This window comes from Rhyacophila brunnea, unplaced genomic scaffold (genome assembly GCF_057557595.1).
Source record: "Rhyacophila brunnea isolate RB1 unplaced genomic scaffold, BYU_Rbru_1.0 scaffold_24, whole genome shotgun sequence".
NCBI lineage: Eukaryota > Metazoa > Arthropoda > Insecta > Trichoptera > Rhyacophilidae > Rhyacophila > Rhyacophila brunnea.
The window spans coordinates 13811673-13839663 of record NW_028232904.1 but is presented as its reverse complement, the minus strand read 5'-3'; the positions used below and the strand labels follow the sequence as shown (position 1 = coordinate 13839663).

Here is a 27991-nt window from a genome sequence, read left to right as displayed (position 1 = left end):
GCATTTATCAATATTGAATTCTAGTTTGTTACGCCTGCTCTAATCTAATATAATATTATCTATATCAAGTTGGAGCTGACGACAATTGTCCAAGGTGACAACTTCTAAAAAGAGTTTCAAGTCATCAGCAAACAACAAAAACATAGCATTTTTTATTACCAATGCGATGTCATTTATAAAAATCGTGAATAGCAACGGCCCTAAGTTTGAGCCCTGAGGGACACCAGAAATGTGTAAAAGGTCTATGACTGATAAAGGCCGTACGATACGTATTGTTGACGGTTCCTAAAATAACTCCCGAATAGCTTCAAAAATCGATCAGACAATCCAATAAGTTGGAGTTTTTCCATCAGGACATCATGATCGACTTTGTCAAATGCTTTCGAGAAGTCATTGTAAGAACAGTCAACCTGGTAGCCTCTATCCAGGGCCGATGACACATAATTGGTACAATGCTATCAGGTTAGTTTTCGTTGATCGGCTTGCTCTAAATCCATGCTGTTCATTTATTATAAATGACTCAATTTTTGGAGAAATCATGTTGTGCATGATCATCTCAAGAACTTTTGCTGGTGCAGAGAGAACAGCTACCGGCCTGTAATTTTCCATTGATGACTCTGTACCATTCCTATGGATTGGAGTAACCTTCGACATCTTCCACGTTTCCGGAAAGATACCTGTCTCCATTGTTAGATTATATATATATGCAAGTGGGCCTTTCACAAAATCAACACACCCCTTTAAAAAAAATGTAGGGACGTTATCAGGTCCCAAAGAGTGAGTATTTTTTAGTTTTTTAATAAATTTTAACACATCACTCTCATCAACTGGAAAAATATCAATGGACTAGACACCGCATGATGGCTGTCTCGACGTGGAGGCAACATCCAAATAAGGAATACTACTTGCGTAGACAGACCTGAAGTGACCAGCAAATACTTCTGCCACTCCATGTCCGGTCACCTCTTCGCTTTTCCAACTCATCGAATCGGCATACCCGCCATCCCTTCTTAATGATTTAATATAATCCCAAAACGATTTGGAATTTTTACGAATGCAATCTTCTACCGATTCCATATATGTTTGAACAGCTTGTCTCACTCTCAAGCGATAAAGGCTAAACATTTCACAAACACAAACAATCTCTCGAGAAAACCACCTCGGGTATCGCCTTCCACCACGACATGGCGACCTCCTTGAAAAATATTCATCAAACACATTATATACAGTATTATAAAAGAATTGTACCGTGTTCTTTTCAATACTAAAATAGACCATGAGGCCTAATGGTCGTAGACATAATAAAGTAGTGCAGTAGTAGATGTGGAACGATCACAAAACACCCAGGATTGCGGAAACTATAATATTATAATATATTGTGACCTAACCGAGATAAAACCTGGACCCCCCGGGTGAGAGCCCATTACCTTATATACTGAACCACGAAGGCTTCCTTCAATACTGTTGCAAGCGTTGTCTTGAAGATGAAATTCAAAAAGAAGATACGTCATCATAAGTAATTATAGCTGATATATGTACAATTACAAGACTTAGTGTTAGCTACAGAACTTCTTATTTCCATCTTTTTTGAACAACGTATTGTTATCCAATACTTGCAGCAAAAGTTGGTAAATTTTCTAGTTCCTTCGTTTTGGTTTGTAAACTGAAACAGATATTTAATATTGATTTGTTTTCAAAAAAATATTTATTTTACTCATTGCTGGAGATAGAACTTAAGCTTGTTTTGCCAAAAAGCATCACAGCTACAACACTAGTTTATCCAAACTTTTGTTAAAATAAGAAAAATTATTTCAAAAACCACCTCAATCCAATTTAGGACTCTTTCTATTTATCTTTCAATACATTTTTAAATTCAAATCTTTAAAATTAAGTTATTAGAAGTTTACTGTATTTTATGAAAATAAATCCTTTGACGTATAACAAGTTTTGCTACTGGAAGATTTTTAAATAACATATTAAAATAATCCAGTCAAAAAATATTTATGTCGGACTTGCCTAATCTGTCCTTTTAAGAATTCCTTACAATCTAGAATTCAATCAGTGTTGACGGCTTAAGTAAGTTTGTTAACTAGGCATAAAATATATATTGCCATTCAATATTTTCAATGACACTGCAGATACTATTACTAATGATGTTAAAATCAAATTGATTATATTATTTTGATATCGATATGTATTTTACCCTCTTAAAAATCATCTTAGCTCTATCTTAGATAAAAAGATTTTTTTTATATACAACGTTTTTATATTTTCTGTTGAACCATATATAAACTTGACTTGACTAGCTTAAACGATCAAAAAAAATTGTACTTGACATGTATATATATACGCACGTATATATTATTAATTAGGTAGGACCCCATACCCTCCAAGCAACCAATAATGGTGTCGTTCATACAAAACAGAATTAACTGAAAATGAATTCAATTCTACTTAAAGATGGCTAAAAGTATTTTAAAAATGCATTGGCATCGTGTTCTGATATATTGTAAAAGCTTCAATTGTCAAGTTAGTCGGGAAGTTAGTTAAAAATCGATTGTAAGATTTGTACTTGACAAAGAACCACCTGACAAATAAGAATACGAGCTAAGAAAAACATTGTAAAATACAGTTATTGATAATCGAATAAAAAATAGTCATAGTTAAAAAAGCACTTGATATAAAAGAACGAAAAATTAGAATACATACAATAAATAATATTATTATGCCGTTATTATGAATGGTTAGTTTGTAGATTTGAATAAACTTACTATTTTATAACAACTGACCATTTAATTAAAATATTTGTAGAATAATCAAAGATACTGCACAAACAAAAAAAATACTGATTAAAAAGTATTTAAGTGTAAAATTATGTATTATTTTTAAGTATTTGTATATGTAATTATTTATTGTACGTATACCGACGCATACACCTGACAGGCAGGTATTGAATTACATTAATATAAAAAGGCTATACGCAAGTACGTTGATGCTATTTGAGTGTTCACAATATAAAGTTTCATTTCGACCTTATTCATTGCTTGTTACGCTGAGCACTAGCAAACACCGCTTAAAACAAATAATACATTTAATAAACAATTACTATTGTTTACAAATCTATTTAAAACAAAAACATTCATTTATTTATATTTGTTAAGTTAGAATTGAAATGAGAATGTTGGTCGCTTTTGTGATATTGAGTGTATTTGGGGTGGCGTTTGTCGACGCACATACAATACGTAAGTCATCATTATTAATTATTGTAATATTAATATTATTAGAATTAATATTAATTATAATTTGTAATGACTATAAAATGTACATGTAATTCAACATGTCCCTCTGCGGCGGACGAAACCGGTCCAGATTTTTTTTATGAAAAGTGGAATAAGAACTATAAACAATTTTGCGTTTTATTAAATTAAATCAACAACACAACGCAATTCCACCATAAATTGACAGTTAACACAATTTAACTAATGTGTACACGATAAAATCTTATTTAAATGTGTTTTAATGGTATTTATCATTAATTATTATTAAATTATGTGAATAATAATATAGTGTTTTATTATAATTATTAATCCAATAAAATAATTACAATATTGTCGAATTAAGGGGGATCCTATATACCAACAGAGAACCTAGCGGAAAATACGAAGCTTGCAATTTGAGAATTCTTTTTGAAAATGTACAATTTCAACTGTATTAATTAATAAATATGTATCTGAAAACATTCAAAAGAATTTTTTTTTAGTCAAAGATAAACATACAATTTAAAAAAATGTAAAATTGTCACATATTTGGTACATATGTTATGTTATTGTTACATTATTTTTATGGTTATATTTATTAATAAAATTTAGTTTATTAAGTTATATTTTTCATATCTATTTTAAAAAATATCGATTTTTATAAAAAATATAAATGTGTGTAATTTAGGTATGGTCCCAATATTTAAGCTCCATTTGTTATAAATAAAAAGGATTTCAAGTTATACACATTTATACTTTTTATAAAAATCGATGTCTTTTAAAAATATTAAAACTATGAATTAGTCAAAAATCAAAACGGTGAAAAATTGAAAACTTAATAAACTAAATTTTAATAATAAATATAACCATAAAAATAATGTAATAATAATGTAACATATGTACAAAATATGTAACAAATTCACACAGTTTATCTTTGACTTTAAAAAAATCTTTTTTATGTTTTCAGATACATATTTATTAATTAATACAGTTGAAATTGTACATTTTCAAAAAGAATTCTCAAATTGCAAGCTTCGTATTTTCCGCTAGGTTCTCTGTTGGCATATTATAGGATCCTCCTTAACAAAAACTTTGTGTAATTAACTTTGTGTGAATTTATTTTGCATTTATTATATCGAGCATGTTTTATATAGGTACCCACCAAAATACATAATCAAACCCACGCTAAACGATTATGTTAGCGAGCATACATAATTTAAAAAAACACCTCTGAGAAAATATATTATAACCAATAGAAAAAATCTTTTTGAAAAAGTAAGACACCCTGGCAGGAATTGAACCTGCATCTCTTGGGCTTACGCCCCGCGCGCGTTGTCCACTATGCTACTAAGTGACATACTAATTACGACAAATTTTAACTACTGGCCCTTAATACCTGCTCCATCAGTGCTCTTCCAAATCCGAGAAATGGAGAGACCCGTGACATCGGTTAGTAATTAAAGTAGTAGGTACCTACTTTGATTTAATAAACAAAAACCGATTGCTAATAGCTTGATTTGGAAGAGCGCTGATGAGCAGGTATTAAGGGAAAATAGTTAAAATTGGTCGTAATTAGCATGTCACCTAGTAGCATAGTGGACAACGCGTACAGGGCGTAAACCCAAGAGATGCAGGTTCAATTCTCGCCGGGTGTCTAACTTTTTTCAAAAAGATTTTTTTCTATTGGTTGTAATATATTTTCTCAGAGGTGTTTTTTCAAAATTATGTATGTTCGCTAACATAATCGTTTAGCGTGGGCTTGATTATGTATTTTGGTGTGTATATAAAACACGCTCGATATAATAAATGTAAAATAAAAAAACCTCCGTAACTTTTGTAGAGATAGCCAAAACTGCATGTGCAATGAAGCGAATTGCATTGAAGTGCGTGCAATATGTACTGCAAATTAATAAGCGTCCACGGGTGAGTAAACCCATACTATCGGCAAGCATCAAATCAGGTCTGCCTTGAAATAGTTTCCTATGACGACAAACTCTCGCAAGACTTGTCCTGCCGAATGCCATTCTAACTTCTTCAACCAAGACACTTTAATCAAGTCCTTCTATGTCAGGGATTCTCAATCACTGTTCTCACGTTCTACGCCCGGCACTAAAAATGATAAAAATAAATCGGGATATGTATACTTATCAGATTTACTTATCTTATATGAGTTATATGCAGGGCTTTTTTTTTAAAAAAAGGTGCCGAACTCAATACACTCACATCATATATTTGAATAAAAGTATATAGTGATTTCCATGGTACCCACATACCTATCACTAAGGTTAAAGATAGTGTGACGCTCTATAGCAGCGTTTTTCAAATGGTGATCGAGGTAAAATTACAGGTATTCAGTATATCAACAAACATCAACCAAAAATGCAATTACACAACAAAATATTTTAAAACGTTAATAAGCCTGAAGGAAATAAGCGCCGAAGGCCATTTTTTTTTTAATGATTAGAGCAAATTTGTGATGTGCGTTTATCTCACTTATCTGGTCGATCCCCCAGACTGGAGCCCTGTCAATCCTTTCTTTGTCGGGACAATGGTGATTTCCAAAGTTCAGGCCAATTCTCGTCTGGCAAATCGTCTCGATTCCTTTTCTTAGTGATTATTGGTGATTATAGTCCATGGCCGAATGTCTTCTACTGAGTAACCACCAATCAACATTTGAAGGATCGAAAAGTGTCAAAGGTGGTCCAACGAGTTTGATGAACAAAAGTGCCGAAATTGTTTTGGTCTTCAACAAAGCTCTTATTGGGGTAATAATTAGATTCATTTGCGAAAATTTGCGTTCACATTAACTTGAAGAAATAGTAATAGAATTCAATGCATATTATCAAACGCGATAGTTTTTCAGTAATAGATAAGTCTTTTCATGTGAGATGATTCAAGAAAATTAGCTTGTACTATGTAAGCGCGAACATTTTTAGGTCTAATTTCTTTTGAAACATTAAAAATACCGCGAAAAAAGGTGCCAAAACACCGTTCCACCGCGTTACATGACAAACAAAAACCCTGGTTATATTATGTATTATAAAAAGAGTTTATCAGGTCATAAAATAAGTATATTTTTCTTATCACAACATCTCATTAGAGTTAAAATCAACCATAAACGATTAAAATACAGAAACATAGTTTGCTACACACAATGAATTGAGCGCAGTTATACACAAAGCAGCCAAGCAACAATTTTTAAAAAAATGAGTTATTGTGATTTCCATAATCTCACACATTTGTTTTACGTTCTGCACAAATCAGTCAAGCTGCTGTCATACAAAAATCTCATATAAATGCGTTTTAAAGATTTCGCAAATCGCAGAATATGACATTTTCGATTTGCATAAAGCAACCAAGCTGCTGTCATACAAAAATGTCATATAAATGCGTTCTAAAAATATGCCGTATTCGTTCTGCAAAAAGCAGCCACATGATAATATTATGTACTTACCTAATTATTAAAATCCTGACTGTAAGGTGTGTTTTTCTACATTCAATTAATAAAAATTATTTTCTCAATTACATTTATTATATGTTTTTCATCTTATTTTATATAATATAATATACAGATTTTTCATATAAAATTTAGTGCCAGGCAGCTAAATATTAATGTATAATTTACTAGTTTTTCGAATTATTTTCATAATTTTGAAATTCCCATAATAGTTGAATAACTTAGAAGTTTTTTTTTTAAGAAAATAGATGCAAAAATAACGATTTTCCTTACAAAAATAAGAGTTGGCTGCATTCAAGAATTAATATTCTAAAAAACCAATTTTGCCCGAAATAACCTGGAGTGCTAAAACACCAAAATTTCATAGATTTTATGATTTTATCTCTTTATAAATTACAAAAAATCATATAAATATATAATATCCATCATTCAAAAGGTATAAATAGTATACAGAGACTTTGTGGATATTTAAAGAAACACACTTTACATAAAAGTCCATCTATCTCTGTTTGAGGTTTGTGTGGCTTGGCTACTTTGTGTATAACTACGCTCAATTGTGAATTCATATTTAAAAATCGATGCAATTATATACTCAATAACAATAAGTAATGCTGGTACATATACTCAATAAAACTAGGTACCAAGTGAGGAAAACACGTATCGTATGATACAAGCGATGTAGCCATATCACTCGCGAATGGTGGAGGTAGGCTATTAAGATCTGAAATAAATAGTGCGCACTAAACTTTGTCAGTCATACGTATTTGTGTTCATTGAACTATGACTACAAATTACAGATAGTATTGGTTAGTTTTTAATAATTAATTAAATCTGAACCATAATAGTTTTGGTATGCTATAGCTATAGGCGATCCGGTAAAATAGTACTCACTTTTTCAGTCATACTTATTTGATTTCGTTGAATTAAGAATACGTTTTACAAATGGTGTTGGTTAGTTTTTTTTTAATTCATTAAGTCATGCTTACACCAAATCATAATCGATAAAAAAGATTCTTCTATCTAAAAATATATAGTATTATGTGTGGTTTAATCGTTTAATGGCATATGTTTAGATATTTTATAGATAAATGAATATATTTTGACTATTATCTACTATGGGTTTGATTAAGCGGGACTTATTCAATTAAAAAAAAGAAACACTATCTACACAGTATAAGTCATAGTTAATGAAAACAAAGACATTTGACTGACAACGTTTAGTTTGCACTATTTATGTCGGATCTTTACAGCCTACCTCCACCCTTCGCCACTGACAGATGTATAATATAATTATAATGTATAACACTGAAACAATAATTAAAATTTAGCCACGGTCATAGTTAGAAAATAATTTTAAATGAAAAAAAAATCCTTGTTTTTGGTATATGATATATTATATTTGAATTGTATTAATCTTTAATTTTATTAACAAATTATCGCATTATAAAGCAATATAGGAACGTCAAATAATCAGTTTTAATTACCAATATTATTTATGTATGCCTAATGTTAATTTAATGATTATGTATTGGATAATTTTACCATGTCCATGCAAATAAATACATTTTTTGGCTCATCATAGATATTCGAGGATAATGAACTTATAAACATTTCATTGCGAAATAAAGTATGGTTATGTAATATTTTAAATTATTATGGCGGAAGGTTGTCCAACAAAATATTGAAATACGCACGGAAATTAAAACTCAATCATCAAACACACAATCACATTATCATTTAATAGTACTCAGTAAAGAAGTACCGGTAGAGTCTGAGGTGTTCACCAGCACGATGACTGTCAGAGAAAGTCTACCATGGAAGCTATATCTAAACTGACATCTCAGCGAGGTACACAGTGATTTTGATTTCTTCGCAGACGTATATATGAGACAAATTTAATCCAAAATTCGAATAAAAAATCATCCATTAACATTTCAATATAGTCACAAAAATCCGGAATAATTTCGAATCGTAAAATCGACTGCTTATTCTGCAAACCAGCTAACTCCGTTTGGACATTGTTCAGGAAGGAGATTTTTTTTACAAATAAGCTACACTATGAATTAATACACTATTTAGCATAAAGCAAATTTATATAAAATGCGGAGTTGTTCCATTTACGATATTGGATATTTGGAACCTGCTGTTGGCTGTTCTGTGTGAAAAACGATAACGCATTTATTTATAGGTTTAGGAGTTATAAATTTTGTATCAGCATATAAAACATGCTTTATAATCTTATTTTTGGTCAAAAGTGCAGTTAGCTAGTTTGCATATTAAGTAGTCGATTTATGGTCTATATTTCCCACTGATACCTCAAATTATTCATTTTTGATGGGTATAAATAAATATTGTGAAGAAAATTACAATCGATTGTTTGGATAGAATATTCGCGCCTGTACACGTGCTTAGAATTACTGTCGGCAATAGTGTTTATTTTAAACTATCATGATATTAACTATTTACACGTAAAAGTGCTGACTCTCTCTCCAATCTCATTCTTCAAGAGTAAGCGAGACGCGATATTGTCATTTTATAGTACTATTTGATAGGACGTATTGAAAATCGTTTAACCTTAAATGAGTAGTTCGTTTTGTTACCGGCAGGTTCGCCATTATCGTTCTACTACGCAGGCGCAGATCTTACTTGCACGTAAAAAACCAATACGATTCAGAAGATTTCTTTTGTTAACTGTCAATTCATGGTGGAACGCAACCGCAACCGATCCTAATATATTAATTAAAGTGGAATAAGTACTATAAAAATAAAAAAAATTGCGTTTTATTAAATAAAAACAACAATACAATTCAGAAGCTTCCAAACTTGTTTGGTTCGTGCACGCAATCTTGCCAACTGCAGGATAATACATGTTCCCCATACATTTTCTTACTGTGCACAGTAAATCTACGCAAGTGTAAACGGGGTATAATGATTATATACTTATGTCTCCTTTTCTTTTGTGTTCTGAAGTGTTGTGTGAGCACAAAATACATGATTTATATCAGAATGCTATAAAATATCTTTTTTGTCAAAAGTTCGGTGGGTGGTTTGCAGATTAAGTAGTCGAAATATCGAATTTTATAATGTAGGTCATATATAAATCATCATTATCATTATGTCAATCATTTGGGTTGATCTGTTGCTAGACCAAGGGCACCCATAGCTCCTTTTTACTCATATCAATACCTAGTTATTTGCTGCCACGTACACCCATCGAACTTTGTGATTTCCGTCTAGCCAGCTGGTTTAAGCGCACCCATGTGTTTGTTTAGTGCCCCTTGGATACCATTCTAAAACACAATTTATCAAGTGATTTTCTAGTCCCCAAACGACATGTCCAGCCCATACAAAGACCAGACATTCAATTATGATTATTATGACATGGTATGGAAACTTGCATGTTGGGAATAATGCGGAAAGATCACAATATAAACCAATAGATTAGGAAGCAGACAAGAGTACGCAATATGATAGAGGTCACTAATTTGATGAAATATATAATTAATAATCGAATATTATTATTATACTAGTGGAGCCAGCTGGCGGTCGCCAGTCTGTCTAGCTAGGTCTTGCAGACGGCTTGGCGGTGTTGGATATTAATATAATTGTGAAGTATGCATAATAAAGCGCCATAGTTTTCCCTTCAGGGTGGATTTTAATTCACCTCAGACAGTTTGACATTTCGCCGATTCGCAAGTCCTAGGGTCATATGAGTGGTCTATTCTGGAGTCTGGCCTTCACAATATTGTCTGACACCACCTCAGGCTGATAGGCCTAGCAGAACAGCTGGCAATCGCCGGTTGTTACCACTGACATTTTAATAGAATATAATATGTTTATATATTGCACTTTTTGATTCATACTTATTTGTTTTCGTTGAACTAAGAGTACATATTACACATGTTGTTGGTTAGTTTTTTATAATTCATTAAACTCTGCCTAAACTAAACAATAGTAGTTAAAAATATTATTATATGTATTAAAATCCTTACAGCTCTGACGGCACAACTGTTGTGTCCGCATTATATGGCAATTAGATATAATTTGCATGTTCTTTAAACGTGGTAAATAAATAGTAATTAAATACTCCGCGGTGAATGAGTGAATATCCAAAATGATGTATAATTTTATAGTATAATTTTGAATATTTTATAGACAGATTACGACGATTAGATTATAAACGTATTATGGCTTGGTTTTCCCAGGGTTTAATTGAATTTTAAAAACTAACCAACACCATCAGCTGTAAATTGTAGTCTTATTTCAATGTAAACAAATACGTATAACTGACAAAGCTTAGTCTGTACTACTCGTATCTATGGTGGATCCACCCTACCTCCACCCATCGCCACAGCAGGATAGTCTAATTTTTCATACATTTAGATTATTGCGTTACAATACGTTTTATTTATTCAATGGGGGAAGATCCCATTAGATTGAAAAAATGTAAAAACTATCTCTCGTACGACGTCTTTTAAGATACTCATAATTACCACTCTGATATGCTTTGCTTAGGAGCAAAAATGGTATTTTATTTTAAAATTAGTAGGTTCTTAATAATACTACTGATTAAATTCCAACATGCTTAATTATTTATTATTTAACAAATTATCTGGGCGAGTAAATAAAAATGATATTATTTTTATCACGTACAAAAATGGAAAAGTAGTAGCTACTTACTTATATTACCTACCTAATTATGGCATAAAATAGTAATAATTGACCATTGTAATATTATCTGCCAATAAACGGTAAGATATAAGCGATATTACAGGTGATAAAGAATAAATGATACATGTCATTTTTTTAAAAATATTAATAAGAAGAAACATTATTGCAATTTAATTATTATTAATAACATTGTAATAAAGTTACATGAATTTCATTTACCTACCTACCCAAATGTAAAAATAATATTATTACATAATATATCAGGATATAACCATATATTTTATATTATGGTAGTATGTAATACATATTATTATAATATTGTATCTAAGGTAGCTAAATTTATCTGAAATTATTCATTGATAGTAGTATTAAAATTCTCCATTATTATTATTGGCAATGAATACACATATAGTATTGCAATAAATGTCTATGCTATTTGAAATGTCACATTACTGTTCGATGTTTTCTTGGATTTTCACAAATTCTAAATTTGAAAATATACTGACACATCAACTAATAGGCGAAAGAAAACAAACGACAATCATTAGTCTATTAGTTTGACAGATAAGAGGCAGTGACGTTGTTTTAGATTATATTTTCGTAGTAATTAGTGAGGAAATATGTAATTATTTCTTGTGAAAACTCAATAGTACGCCAATGTGCCGCTTACGGATTTGAATAGTTTTGTGGAATATTAATTTAGATTTCTGAAATATCGATTGTATAAAAATTATTAAACGACATTATAATCAATTTGAGGTACACGGACAGCAATATGCGAAAATGTATGGTGACGGATATAAAACGAGATTTAAAAATGATATTATCTGTGATTGTGTCGAGTTTTATCATATTGTGCCGGATTCAAATGAAAGTAGATTTGGGACTCCAAAAATTGAAGTGAATTCCATTAATAATCAACAAAATGGTATTTAAATTAAAAAAATGTGCGTTTTCCAAAATCTCTTAGGATAATAATAATATATATAGGAGATAGTTGGTATTCAGGATTTTCTATAATAAATTAGGAAAATATCTCATGAAAATATTAAGTACCTCTTTGAAGTCTGTATTCCAATTGTATTTTTTTTACTTCTGCCAAGTAAAATGTCTTGCGTATGTAAAAGCATTATTTCTACAATTGATAATTAATGCAATCACCCATTCGGCTAGAATATCTTCTGAAACATTCCAATACTGATATATTTTTCATGGTTTGCAAAATGTTTCCTATTATTTTAAGAAACCACCACACAATATAATTTTGCTTTGCATAAGGTTCATTGCTTCATTGGCCGATATATATTTATCTTATTTTAACAAAACAATAATAATTACATTCGTAAAAATATTAAAATATCTGTATCTACACATACAACATATCAAAATATAAATATTTCTGACAGCTAAGAAAAACAAAAGAAATTTAATCGAATACAAAATATGAAAACTTTACTAAAATTTAAAATTGGAATTGGCAGGAAAGGGAATTTGAACAAACAAACTTTGTATTTTTTATAATTATATAGATGGCAGTTGAGGCCAAGTAGGAAAATGAAATACTTATTTTATAAATATAATTTTGTACGTATTATAAAAGCGCTGTTGTCACTCACCTGGGAAATACGTTTTTTATTGTGCTCTTAGCCTACCCAAAAGGACTTCAGGTTTTTTCAGTAGTTTTACTTTTTGCTTGTAAAAAATTCTTTCATTTTATTTGGCACCATTTTTTTCACACAGCATGTAATACGTGTTGTGGTTGATGAATTTATTAAAATATTTTCATTAAAAAAATGGAAATAACAAAGTCTCGTTTACATCATTAAAATTTATTAGCCATTAAACTGGAATTTTAAAAAAAGTTACCACTAGAAATAAATGTTCCGTAATTATCGTGAATCGATAATAATAGCGTATCATTAATTTCCTTATAAGGTTAAAATAATATATACAAAATAATATAATACGCATTAAATAATATATTATATTATATAAGTATATCAGTGGTGTAAAGTTCTTAAATACTGTGGATAAATATATTGATTGTGATGTATTTTTTGCACAATTGGATAAATATAGAAAAACATATTTAAATTTAATTTTACATCTTGTTTCAAAATTCAATTAGTAACAAACTCCTTAGTGGAAAAACAGACAATGATGTATTATAATATAATTTGTTATCGTAATAGATTTTTGTACTTCCACTGCATGTGACTTCACTGAGAATCGAACTCGAGGCCTACGGATGAAAAGCCAGCGCCTTACGCATTGGATTACCAGTGGGTCTATTCTATGCTTATCGACCGCTAAAGTGATAAAGTGAAAAATATTATCAAACTTAGGGTAGGTTTGTATCAAAATATTAGCACTTATTGTAACAATTACACGAAGCCGGTTTTTATTGTTGCAATAAGTGCTATATTTTAACAGCACCTATCTTGCTGCTGTTAAAATATCGCACTTATTGCAACAATAAAAACCGGCTTCGTGTAATTGTTACAATAAGTGCTAATATTTTGATACAAACCTACCCTAAGTTTGATACTATTTATCAATTTAGTGTTCGATAAGTATAGAATAGACCCACTGGGCTGGCGATGTGATGTTCGAGTTTAATTATTTTTGTTTAACATTTTTACAACGTTTTCTTAGCTCGTATTCTTATATGACCTGTACAAGTCATGCAATCGATTTTTAACTAACTTGCCGACTAGCTAGACATTTGAAACTTTTAGAATATATCAGATCACGATGCCAATGCATTTTTAATACTTTTAGCCATCTTTAAGTAGAATTGAATTCATTTTCAGCTAATTCTGTTTTCTATGAAAAGTTATTTTGACACCATTATTGGTTGTTAGGGGTCTAGGGTCCTAGCAACTAAATTATTAATATATACCTGCGTTACTATGAAAATCAATATGACATTTCAGTATTATTTCTATCAAGTACAATTTTTTTTTGATTGTTTAAGGTCAAGTCAAGTTTATATGATTCAACAGAAAATTTATAAACGTTGTATATAAAAAGTTCTTTTTATCTTGTAATTATTTCTTGTATTTTTCTAATAGACATATTTTCTGAGGTGTTTCAAAATGTTGTATTTTGATTATTTTAATAGAGGCCATTAGTTTCATAGTTGGCATCCTCTATATTCCGCCATTTTGAAGTAAGTGAAATAAAATGACCTACAAAATACATTTAAAGTTCGTCATAAATTATAAAAAAAAATACATTTAATGAATATAAAATAAATCACTTTGAAATCAACCTTCGGTTTAATTCTACTTAACTTACAAACGCAGATGGATTTAAAATTTTCATGAATATTCATACGATGAAAAGTACTTACAGAATCAGAATCAAGAAAAAATCAATAAAAGTAAAAATGGAGACTACTGACTTTGAAACTAATAGCGTCAATAATTATGCATTAACATCGTCGTTCAAAGATCATGGATACTCGTACCTTTTATTAATCCTCATAACTAATAGTGGCATATGCAGTTAATATAAACGCCGTTATGTAAGATTTTTTTTCTAATTATTATCGCGTTGCACAATTATGCAGCTATCTGTCAATAATGAAATTGTGGGTAACCTTCAATTATATTGTGCATTAAAATAATAATGTTGGCAAAAATACCACTCGTAAAAATTCATTAACAAAACATACGATTTATCTCACTATATTGTATGCATTTATAATTAAATATGCATCATAATATTAAATTGTTGTTGTGAATCATAATATTAAATGTTTATATTTTCAGCCGGCGTCGATCCGCTGCTGGATGAAAGCCTCTCCTAGCTCTCTCCACTCTTCTCGATTCCTTGCTTTTCTCTGTCACGTACTTCCATCAAACATGACAAGTTCGTCAATCCAACGGGTTTTGGGGCGCCCCACTGAACCCACCCCCACTGCGGGTACCACTGAATGACTGTATTCGTCCAGCGGTTGTCCGTTCGCCGTGCGATATGTCCGGCCTGCCGCCATTTCATCAATTTGGCGACGTCTATCACATCTCTCACTCTTGTTTGCTTCCTTATCCATTGGTTTCTTCTGCGGTCCTTAGGCTTTATGCCCAACATGCACTTATCGATGCCACGTTGCGCAACTCTCAGTTAATACAATAATTTATAATTATAGAACAGAAATGTTTAACTTCAAGTAGGCTTTGATCTACTACTAAGTATCAAAACTGACAGTAATCAACCACACTCTCCCATTGTATGTATTTTATTTGGCTGAGGATACTGAAGCGATACAAATTAAACAACACTACGTGTCATTCACAATCACAAAGGGTTTATCTAGCTTTGGTTTTCTTTTGCGCACTATTCATCGTCAAACTATTGTCACACTGTGCAAAGAGCATACTGCGCGACAGTAATAGAAAACTACGTCTCAGTTTAAAGCATGGGAATTCACACCTTCTCTTTTTCTCAATCTAATGGAAGACCTTTAGTAATTCAATACGAATCAAGAGATGCGATGAAGTCATGCGGGCTTCTTCGTGGGTAATTTGAAAACGACTTCTATGTAACCTGAGTAAGAAAATTGAAATAGATATGGTAAATACTTTTCCTTTAAAATCTCAATGAAATCATGTTATTTGACAACTAAATAGTATACATCATTTGTACACTTTAACGATTCCATTTCGACCGTGTTTAGGAAAAAGGACGTAACCTTCACTGAACAAATTTTACAGGAGAGGCAAAAAACGTTTTTGGAGAGTTTTTAGTTTAATATTTAAAAAAAAAATAGGCATAGACATTGGGTACATGATGATTGATGATTTGGTGTAATATATTTTCGATCTAATAATAATTAAAGAAGTATTACAGAAAAATCATTAAAATTGGAGATAAATGCTTTTTTCCATAAATTAAAAATTTATTAATCTCAATTAAAACCTGAATTTAGATAATAATTCGGCATTTGCGGCTTACTTTCTTTTTACAGAATGTGTATTTAGTTGCATACATTGTTAATATCTAATAAAAGCACTTTTCGAAAAATTGAGGGTTACGCCCTTTTTCCTAAACACAGTCGATTTGTATGATGTGATCGACCAAAATATGGGTACTGTTTGGTTTATGAGGAATACAGCGGAAAACACATTTTGAAAATACCCGATATACTGGATTATTTGTTAGTTTGGGTTAATTTAGGTTAGGTTGGGTTGGGTTAAGTAAGGTTAGGTTTGGTTAGGTTAACCTAACAAATAATCTAGTATATCGGGAATTTTAAAAATGTTTTTCCGATGTATTCCTCATAACCGAACAGTACTAAAATATGTCCTGTGATTGCCGCGTTGGACATGCCTGTTATAAAGCAATAGTTATATTCAATAATGATATAATTATACATATTTATAAAAATTGTATTTTATAATATGCAGTGTTGAATAAAACAGTATTACATTAAGGCTATACCTCAGTCGAGGCACGGTCTAAAAAGATCGTGGCTAGGCGATGCGCGGATTGTGGAAATGACGCGTGCCGAACGAAATATAATTTGTCATATAAATCAAACATGCGTCCATTTAATGTTCTGTTTATTGTTCTATTAGCAACAATAATAACATATTCATTAACATGTTTTCTTTTTAAAGTAAATGGGTAACGTTTTTAGTCATCTTTACACGATTTAAGAATTAATACCCCCGTCTCCATCACGAAACAAATTGACGTGTTTACAGCTCGACGTTCGCTCTCTGATTGCCAGTGAGTCCAAAATTTTGCCGCACCTATAGTTGAAAATTATTTGCCGTTTCACTCAAGTACCGTCTTAATAATACTTATTAACAGGTCCATGGGCGCCGTAACTAAAAAATAAATTTGTCCTGACGCCAGCTATAAATCATGTTAGTACTTACGTACTATCATTATTTACTTAGTTCGCATACTTACATGCAGATACTGAACTACAAGGCAAGCACAAGGTTACGCCACAGCCTTCAGTCGATCGCCACGTCCCGCACCTCCATATTGTAAAACGTACTGCAATATCATTTATTTTAATAAAATTACTAAGCTGATTATTTGACAGATGGATGGTCAGCTTAAAAGATAAGAGCACTTACACGGACAGTAAAAGGTGTGAGGTCGAATCCCACAAAGTCAAACTTTTTTCTGGATTTTTTTCTGGTACCTAATGAACCAATTAACCTTATAAATGCCCAAATCTTTATCCTGTAATATATAGAGAGAGGGTGATAAATATTTATCTTGTAATTATATTTGTAAATTTGAAACGGGACATTCGCTTTGCTTAACAAGAAATATAGGAATTATATCATTAATTTTGGAATTGAATTATATAAATAATTCTAGTTATTATTTGTCGAACAAAAACTTCTTGTCCACTTGTTAAAACTGTGAACTAATAATTCTTTCCAGTGTAGCTAATCGCAATTCCGTTTTCAAAGAAGGAACGCCCACAAATTTATAAATTTATTTTATGTTCCCGTGGTGTACGGATCTACGGATTTACGTAATTTAAAGCTTTTTATACTAAAAATATATCTAAAACTATCAGAAGTGATGTTAAAATTTTGGTTTATTCCAAAGACGAAAAGGAGTCGAATCTAAAAAGAGAGACGATACATTGTTTAAGGCTATACCTCAGCTGAGTATGGTCTAAAAAGATCGTGAGTAGGCGATGCGCGGATTGTGCAAATGACGTGATCCGAACGAAATATAATTTGTCATACAAATTCAACATGCGTCCTTATAATGTTATGTTTATTATTATATTCGTAATAATAATAGTATATTCATTGACATGCAGCGCTCGAAATGGACAGGAACGCACCGGAGCGCCGTTGTGGTTCGTGGAATTCCAAAATATACCGTTCCGGCTCGTGGATTCATTTAAAATTGCGTTGCGGTTCGTTAGATTGAGGTATTTATGTGTGAATGTATCTTTTAAAGTTTTTCTCAAAATTAAAAATTAACGAAGTTATGTCATGCCGGGCGTGCAAGGGTTAAAAATAAAATTTATGACCTCCCTAAATTTCTTTCAATTTTCTTTTTTGTGTCGATACATCCGTGTCTAAATGCATTGTCTAAACACTCCAAATAATTGCATACTTACATAAAAAAAAGTAACTACAGCTGCAAGCCACAAAAGAATTGTGCCTTTGCTGACATTGTTTGAAAACCTTTTGTACTTAAATAACTTAAATTCAATAAAAAATAAAGATGGCACCTGCATATTTGTATAATAATTCTAAAGTATGAAATATCTCAGTACAGTCTCGCTTTTACCTTTGACTGGTTGGTATGCATTGCGAATTTACTTACCTACTAATTTATTACTTATATTTTATTGTGAGTGATAAAACTTATTTATTTTCATCGCCATCTAATCGCCGTGTTAATTTTATACCCACGTCTATTTTTGCGGGCAAAATTTTCGGTGGTAAAATTAAAATGATAAAGTTTGGTAATTTAAATCGTACAATTCCGCTAAAATCTACTTATCAGTGATAATCGCTTGTTTTTAAAACATTTTGTATTATTTAAATTTGTTCTCTTGAAATTTCAGCAGGCGATACCTTTCTATATATTACATATAAGTATATTTTTTGTCGTTGGTATCCAAACTGATATAACATATAATGCTGTTGACCAGTGGCCACAAGCAGAATTTTTTCGTTTTGAAAATGATAAATATGAGTGGATATTTATAAATTTTATGAAGGTTTAATTAAGTAGTAGGTACTTCGTGTAAATCTGCTAAAAAAATAAGAATTCACTCCGATAAGCATTTAAGATCGACAATACAGTTGAAACAGGGTTTTCTGATTCAATTTCATTTCGACAATTGACTCGACGTGTTAAAAATATTTATGACGTGTCGTAAACCCTTATTTTTACAATGAATAATAAATAAATGCACCATTATGCCATTTTCCTACAAAAATGTTTTGGTATGAAACTATTGAATAGCCTACCGTAATTAGTTTATTTTTAAGGGACGTTTCTATTGTGTTATAATTACATACGTTGTAACTTGCTACTTTAAAAATAATAGATACCTACTATGTAGAGAACTTTTAGTTAATTTTTGTTTGTAAATTTGTTTTAAAAAAAAAGAAATATCCTCCAATAAAATTTTATTACTATCATAATAATAAATTATTGTTCTGTATTATCATTATTCATCACCGTGGCAATAATAATGACTATAATGAGACTAGGTAAGGACAAACATCACAAATTGAATCGTTTAGTTTAAAATACACTCACAAAATTAGGTAGGTACGTGTTCAGTGCGGACAACAAATAATTTTAGATGGTAGTCATAGATTAAATAAATACGGTGGTAAGTTCTTTAATCTGAGGTGGTAAGTGTACGTATATTACAATAATGGTAACCAAAGCATCATCATTGTAACATATAGGTCATGGTCTCCACAACGAGGGGCTGAAAGGGCTCTAGCCTGGGAGCCCGTGCTCAGGAGGAGCCCGGCGAGGCGAATCGACCAGATAAGTGAGATAAACACACATCACAAATTTGCTTTAATAGTAAAAAAAAAAAGAATTTTCTTACAATACTATTATTTATAGTTATGTGGTTATACGAAACAATTCTTAATTGTTTATCAATACTCGACATCTCCATAATTCGTATGGATGTTTTAAAATATACAATAAAACACTAAATATACAGATTATTGTTACCCCGTACATACTGCCTTTATTCTTAGCGATACGAAGGGGGCCCCACCAAAGATCCTAGCCTGGGGGCCAGCTTCACGATGTGGGGCCTATGGTATAGGTATATACATACACTACAATATTAGTCCTTATAATGTTGAATATAGGTAGGTACCTACTGATTAATGACAATTTTATATTATTCTATCCGTGTTTAGCAACTCGAGTTGCACCTTCCGTCATGTTTTATCTTATATAATTAATGATACTTCTTCTTCTACCCTGTCATGTCCTAATATTGGGGCATAGGGCAAGCATTGGCGCCACTTCCCTCGGTCCATCGCCATGCGCCTCCCGCCATGTCAGACCTGCAGCAAATAGGTCGCTTTTGTAGCACCGCTGCAGGGTGAGGGAGAGGCGGCCACGGCGATGGAACCCTTGAGGCTGTGCCACAAGGGTACGAAGTGCCGCACTCTTTGGCGGCATCCGGAATACGTGTCCCAGCCACGTAAATCGTCTCTTCGTGATAACTTCAATCACCGAAGGCTGCTGTGCTCACGAACTCGGGTATTTGTAACGCGGTCGTACCAATGTACCCCTAAGATTCGGCGGAGACATCGATTCTCAAAGCTCAAAAGCCGATAATTAATGATACACCATTGGTAATTTAAAATGCTATAATTACGTAGTTTGGTGATGATGGCTTGAAGCTTTTCTTAGAAGTAGGTATGGCCTAATGGCCCTTATGGTGGAGAAGGTCCAAAAGAAATCTTTAAGGATCCTTTGTTTGAAGCTGTGTGGATGCCATCCATGGCTTTATCCGATTGATTTATCTTAAGAAAGCTTACACACTGTGTTCAACCAAATCGCTTCGGATATTGGTATATTCCTCCTGCGTGAGAACGAGTTTATGTGAACGATTTATAAATTCTTAGTTTGATAACTTCTTAAATAATTAAATGGCGTAGTTAGCTCTATCGGTATACAGATATGTACTGTATACATTTTGTATTTACCTACTCGTCTCTGTATAGGTACTTACTATTTTTTTCTAATAGTTGCTGCATCTATTTCTTTATTTTTAAACACTATTTTAATACTATTTCTTTATTTTTTTTAAAAATATTCTGTGCTCGTCTTGAATCTATAATCTGTAAAATTTGTTATATGTAAATTAATTTTTAATTTGAATCTTTATGGTAGGTATGTGGATATGTTGTTTTTTTAAGTTTAATTAATTAACAAACTGAACTATCCCAAATGAGACAGTAATATAAGTTATAAGCAGTGACGAGTGGTGGTAGAAGTAACATGCCTGCTGATTATGGGTGGTAGATAAAGTAAGAGTAAAGAATAATACAATTCTTGACGGTATACTTTGTTGAGACGAGGTTCTTTCGCCTGCGGCGCTGACAATCCTTGCCCACTTGCTCAATATACATCCGCGTAAGAAGTTCAAAGTTTATTGTTGCATTTATACATCCAACGTACGTACGTATGTAAAGAAAAAAAATTAAGCATACCGTTTTTTCGGAAAATTATAGAGCGTTCCTGTTCGTGAAATTTTCCATTTCGAGCACTGTTGACATGTTTCCTTTTTCAAGTACATGCGGTGCGTTTTTTAGTCATATTTACACGACTTAATAATATATTCCTCCGATGCCACTATAAAACAAATTGACATGCTCACAGGTCGACTATCGCTCTCCGACTGGCAACGCGGCGGAAATTACGTTCCACATACTGTTGTTGTTATTTGCCGTTTCACTTATGTACGCTCTTTAATACGCCTGACGGTGCGCACGTTGCCGACATGACAGGTACGTCTCTGAGAAGTCTTCTATATGCGACTACAGCGATCTGTTATCACCAATTTCTTGTTGTCGGACTATACTTCCATACTTCAGTAGTTTGAAGAAAAAGATAACGCCCAGTAGTGGATGGGCCCTCAAAAATACCACAGAGGACTGCCTCCAAGCCAAAATACACCAAATCTTGCGCCAAAGTGTGCGTACCTATCAGTTTAGTTTTAATAATGATCTGTAATCCAAACGTAAAGTATTTATTTAAAATTTCCACGAATCCGTTATTATAATCTATGATGAAAAAAACCCCATAATAAACCCTTCCATGACACTACTTTTAAGTATTCTTATTAATAAATAATTACAAGATAAAAATAACTTTTTTATATACAACGTTTTTAAATTCTGTTGCACCATATAAACTTGACTTGACTAGCTTAAACGATTAAAAAAAATTGTACTTGACATGTCATATTGATTTCCATAGTAACGCACGTATATGTTAATAATTTAGTTGCTAGGACCCCAGACCCCTAACAACCAATGATGGTGTCGAAATAACTTTTCATACAAAACAGAAATAGTTTCAAATGCCTAGCTAGTCGGAAACTTAGTTAAAAGTAGATTCCAAGATTTGTACCGGACAAATAAGAATACGAGCTAAGAAAAACGTTGTAAAATCTCACATTTATAAAATATACTTTATTTAACTATCTATTTACAAAGTGCAAGGATAATAAATATATTTTTTAAGTTATATTATTCTAACCTTGTTTATTTGCAATAGTGCTTGTCCTTGTATTGGCGGAATTTGAAACACTTCACTAGCACTCAACATACTCAATAAAAAAAATATATCCATAAATTCTTAATAAATTTAGTAGTTGTTGAATAAAAAATCATTAATTAAACAATTTTTTTATTCAACAAATAATTCACAAGATTTAAGAATGTAACATTCTTTTATCGTATATTCATAATTTGGAAACACTTTTATATATAATACCAATAGGATACTACAATACCCAGGAGGATTCGAGCCTGCGCCCCTCAGGATTCGCGTCCATGTGCACTGATTACTATGCTATACGTGTATTATCTAATTGCAACTAATTTAACTAATGGTTATTTCTTTATTAATAATAATTAAACATAATCATAACGGTTTTTTAATAGTTCGTTGAAAATATTATATAATTTGAAATCTCTAAACCTAAAATATATTTAGGTACCAGAAAAAATCTTTGAATAAAATACGACGCTCGATGAGACTCAGCCCCGTATTCACTAGATTCGCGCTAAAGTACTTTATCGATTGAGCCACGCGTGTCATATTTTATATGAAATATTTTTAAAATTATGTATGCTCAGTATAATAATATAATATTCTCAAATCCTGTAAAATATTTGTTGAATAAAAAAAATAGTTTATTAAATTACGATATGACTAAAATTTGGAGTAACTCTGATGAAGGTTATATTCCCTGGAAGTTACCCAAAACCACCAGTCTCTTCAAGCTATCCTGTCCGCACAATATGCCCAAAAGTACAACTATGAATAATATATAGCCAATCCAGTCTGGTAGCTCTCCAAACCCCATCATCCACACACCCACTAGTAAGGGACATTTTAATACTATCAACACAGCTTCGAATGATAGGAACAAGCCCTAGATTCTTCTGGATAAGAAGTCACACAGGGATAGCCGGAAACAAGGAACCTGATAAATACGCTAAGCAAGCCACAACAGATAAAAGACCCTCAACCTACACACACTTTCCTCTAAGTTACGCAAAACAAAAACTAAACGAAGACACACTAGAGCTATGTAACCACAGATACACAACATCCGCCACAGGATTAATAACGCAGACATTTATTCCAATCATAAAGTCTACTATCACTCCTGCCAGGAACATAAAAATATCACACAAACTCATACAGATACTAACAGGCCACGGAGCGGTGCGAGCTTATCTAAAAAGATTTCAATTGAGGGATGATGACTGTTGTCCATGTGACAGCAACACATCTCAAACTGTATGGCATGTCATCAACGACTGCTCTATACTAGAAAAGGAGCGATGCACTCTCAGGACTCGGTGTAGACAAGCATAATCATGAAATTGACCTCAAAAAGCCTCACGAAGTACTAAGCAATAGAACAATACAAGAACACTACATAAAATATTTAATCCTGGCCATAAAGACAACTAAAGATATAAATGGAGGAACCTAATTAGCCCCACATCAATCCAACTAAACCACCCAACCACCTTGTACGAAAAAGCAAGGGCATGGTTATTAATATTAAAAAAAATGTCCAAAAAACTGCAGAATGTGTCTCAAACATATTGTCGTGAGGCGTTCCTTTTCATGTAGTCTCTGGATGATTGATTGGTTCGTCTTTTGTGCAAGAAAAAATACCAAGCAGTCAGCGCCAATACTATATTTTGAAGGTATTAATAAAATTGCCTTCCCCTCCATTGCCCCCAGGGTCCATGATTCGACACCATACAAAAATAAATGAAGAACTCAAGAATTAATAATTTATTCGTTGAATTATAAAAAATAGTTAGATAATTTAATTCGTCAGTAAACATTTCAATATTTGACTGGATTATTGACTGCGGAAGTTTCCATATATTTGTACAGCCTTTATAATAAGATTAAATTTGACTGAATCAGAATGTTAATGGCCATGTTTTTTTTGCTTACAGCTGAATATATTAAGATTTGCCAACGGACGGACCCGAAAGTCGACGAGTGTATCATTAATTCTATCGAAGAACTGAGACCAAAACTCGCCACGGTAATGGATGAATGACTTATGAATAAATTATATACTTTACACGAATTATTTAAGGCCATGTGTACCAGTGGCGAAGGGTGGAGGTAGGCTGTTAAGATCCGACATTAATTAGTGCATGCTAAATTTTGTCAGTCAAACGTAATTATTTTCATTGAACTAAGACTACAATGTACATATGGTTACATGTAAATTGTACGTATGCAGTTTATCGTGGGACACTTATTCGTGCGCCGCAGTACGTGAAACATGAGTTCGTATAACATTTTATCAAATGACGAGTTCTTAGTTGAACATTTCACCGTGGAATAAATTTGTACGTATCTTACAAAATGCGGCGATAGTTTGCAAATAGTACTGTTCCAATTGTCATAAAGTTTGACACATCTTCTAGCATACGTACAAATGTATTCCATGGTGAAATTTTCAACGAAGAACTCGTCATTTGATTAAATGTTACACGAACTCATGTTTCACGTACTGCGGTGCCTGAATAAGTGTCATGCGGTGAACTGTTTACGTACAAATTTCCGGATACGTGTACATATAGTGTTTGTTAATATTGTAGTGTTCGATTATGTTTTGGTCAAGTTGGGTTAAATGAATTAAAAAAAACTAACCAACACCATTATTGTAATAATATGTATTCTTAATTCAACTAAAACAAATAAGTATAACTTGAAAAAGTCTGCATCATTTTTGTCGGATCGACCATATCATACCTAAACTATTATGACTTGGTTAAGGCAAGGTTTATTTGAATTTTAAAAACTAACCAGCACCATCTGCAAAGTTTATTCTTAGTTTAATGAAAACAAATAATTATGACTGGCAAAGTTTTAGTGTCCACTATTTATGTCGAATCATAACAGCCTACCTCTACCCCGTCACTGATGTGTACCATCTACATGTCTTAAATTAAGAATTTTAGGTATGGCATTATGATGTTATATATTTTATCATTATTCTATTCAACATTTTAGAATCAGATAAAATATATGCACATCATCAACATTTTAATCTTTAATAAAATTAAGTGTCTATAAAACTATTTCAAAATATTCTTTTTGCACTCTTAAAACTATTGTGAGTCTAATGTATACTTAACATTATAAAGTAAAATATATTATGTCTCTAGTATTTCCAATTGACTTGTATTTTTGAGAAATCCCAACGTTTTTGTAATTTATATACTAATTGTTATCAGTAATATAAAAAGTCCATTGTCTGTAAATTGCAAACTAAAATATAAAATATTACTAAATATGTGTAGTGTATAATCTAATGTATGAAAATGTTGATTTTGACGTTGAGAAAATACAGGGGTTCCTACAGAGCTTACAGTTTGTTTAGACAGAGCTTTCAAAAATACCATACATTCTTTAATTTACGACCGTTATACGGCACCTGCAGGGTTATTATAAATAGTTTAGATGGTAACACGTTTCCGTTATTTTTATGACTCCAAAATAACACGGATATCACTCGGAGCAATTCCGTAAATAATGCGGTTATCTTCAATAATTGTTAGCACAGTTAACACTTCTTACTTGGTTCTAACGGGATACATTTGGAATCAAACAAGATGTGTTAAATGTGTTACGCAACGACATTTGACATCTTGCTGTTAACGCAGTGCAGTCATGCCGTGTTAAAATTATCAAACCTGAGAGTTAACATCTCGCGATAATAATTAACCTTCTGAATACGACATAATATCATATATTTATCATTTTTTTTTTATTGATTTTGGAGTTAAGGGATATCGTGCTACAAAAATATTACTTTTAAAATTTACTAGGTTAGTTAAATTGAATACTTTTGAAATTAATATAGAAATTAACAGATGATATTTTTCTTATTGATAACTTTTTTTCATGGTGATTCATATTTTACAGGGCATTCCTGAACTGAACGTGCCACCACTAGAGCCACTTCACATGAAAGAGATAGTTCTGTCCAGAGGGCCAAAGGGTGCTCTTTTAGAAGCTACTATGTCGAACATCAAGGTTTGGGGCCCTAGCAACTTCGTCATTAAGTCACTCAAGTAAGGAAATTATAATTTATTCTATCTAGAAATTCGTAATACCTAGACCATATAAAGATATTATAGTATACATTTTGAAATGGTAATGAAAATCATTCAATATAATCCATTAGCACGAGGCGCGAAGGCTTCGGCCTTTATCCCCTTCATGATATAAATGGTGCTCACGTTTGGGCTTTACTTTGTCCTCCACTTGGATGTGTAATGATTTCAATGCGGAGTGAGAACTAGGAACAAAAAAGAGAAGGCACATTTAGTCATGGTTATGCAGATGAAGACAATTATACATACCTAATAATATGGTTACCAGAAAAAACTTTTCATTGGAGTTTGTTATTGCAATATGAGATTCACAGGATAAGAAAAGACAGACATTCTAATGACATAAATATATATGACACATACGACATACGCGACATATGAGAATTGTTGATTCAAATTTTTTCTGAAATTGATATTGAGACTCTAAAGCAGTGGTTTCCAAACTTTATGTTACTACGCCCTCCTTTAAAAGTCTATTCTTCGCGTGTCCCTCATTATTTCATAAAATAATACATACATATTTTTAAATGGAAAGAAATGTACACAATAAAATTAAAAAAACGTTATTGACAGAACAATAAAATAGTTTTACTATATAATGATATATTTATTTTTCATTAAATTGATTTTAATGCGATGGATGCACTTGTTTATTACGAACATCTTACGAATGGCAGCATTACTTGCGTTGCTTTGCTTGACCAAGTATTATATTTTTCACTTAAATTTAACTAAAATTGAACTAGGGTTTCAATCTGAAATTTTTGTTTCAATGGAGTGCCGCATGATAATTCTATCATTTTAGTCAATCAGAATTCATCGTTTTGATTGCGCCGCGCTTACTTTTGCACTAGTGTGTGCACCCCAATTTGGAAATCGATGCTTAAGTATTCATTTCTGTTATGTTCTTGAAGTTTTTTCATGAAAATATAAGCTCTACACGAGGACTCTTAGTTTTGAGGAAAAAGAATTCAACGGTAGGCTATATGTGAAACCCGATCGATGTAATTGTTGTGTTTTTATTAATTATTTAACAATTTTGTAATACAGGTCTGATCTGAAGAAAAATCGTTTCGAGTTCCGCGCCATATTACCTCATCTTCACTTTGAGGGAAACTACAAAATGGATATGTCAATTTTACTTCTATCGCTACATGGAAAAGGAGACATCAAAGGAAATTTCAGTAAGAAACGCATTTATTTTTTCATGAATAAGTATGTTTATA

At 31.9% G+C, this 27991-nt stretch overlaps 1 protein-coding gene across 2 annotated transcripts in view; it reads left to right on the top strand.

Moving 5' to 3' along the window:
• The window catches only part of LOC147069078 (protein takeout-like), a 49609-nt gene that overhangs the window by 11921 nt on the left and 9697 nt on the right, over positions 1-27991 (top strand). The window contains exons 1-4 of one of the 2 annotated variants that reach the window (XM_085951286.1): positions 2995-3242; positions 24588-24679; positions 26575-26723; positions 27816-27949. In XM_085951286.1, the coding sequence (XP_085807412.1) occupies positions 3173-3242; positions 24588-24679; positions 26575-26723; positions 27816-27949 (445 nt within the window). In that variant the 5' untranslated portion in view covers positions 2995-3172. Of the gene's footprint in view, positions 1-2994; positions 3243-24587; positions 24680-26574; positions 26724-27815; positions 27950-27991 lie in introns of those variants that run through there. The other variant, XM_085951285.1, reaches the window with a different exon arrangement.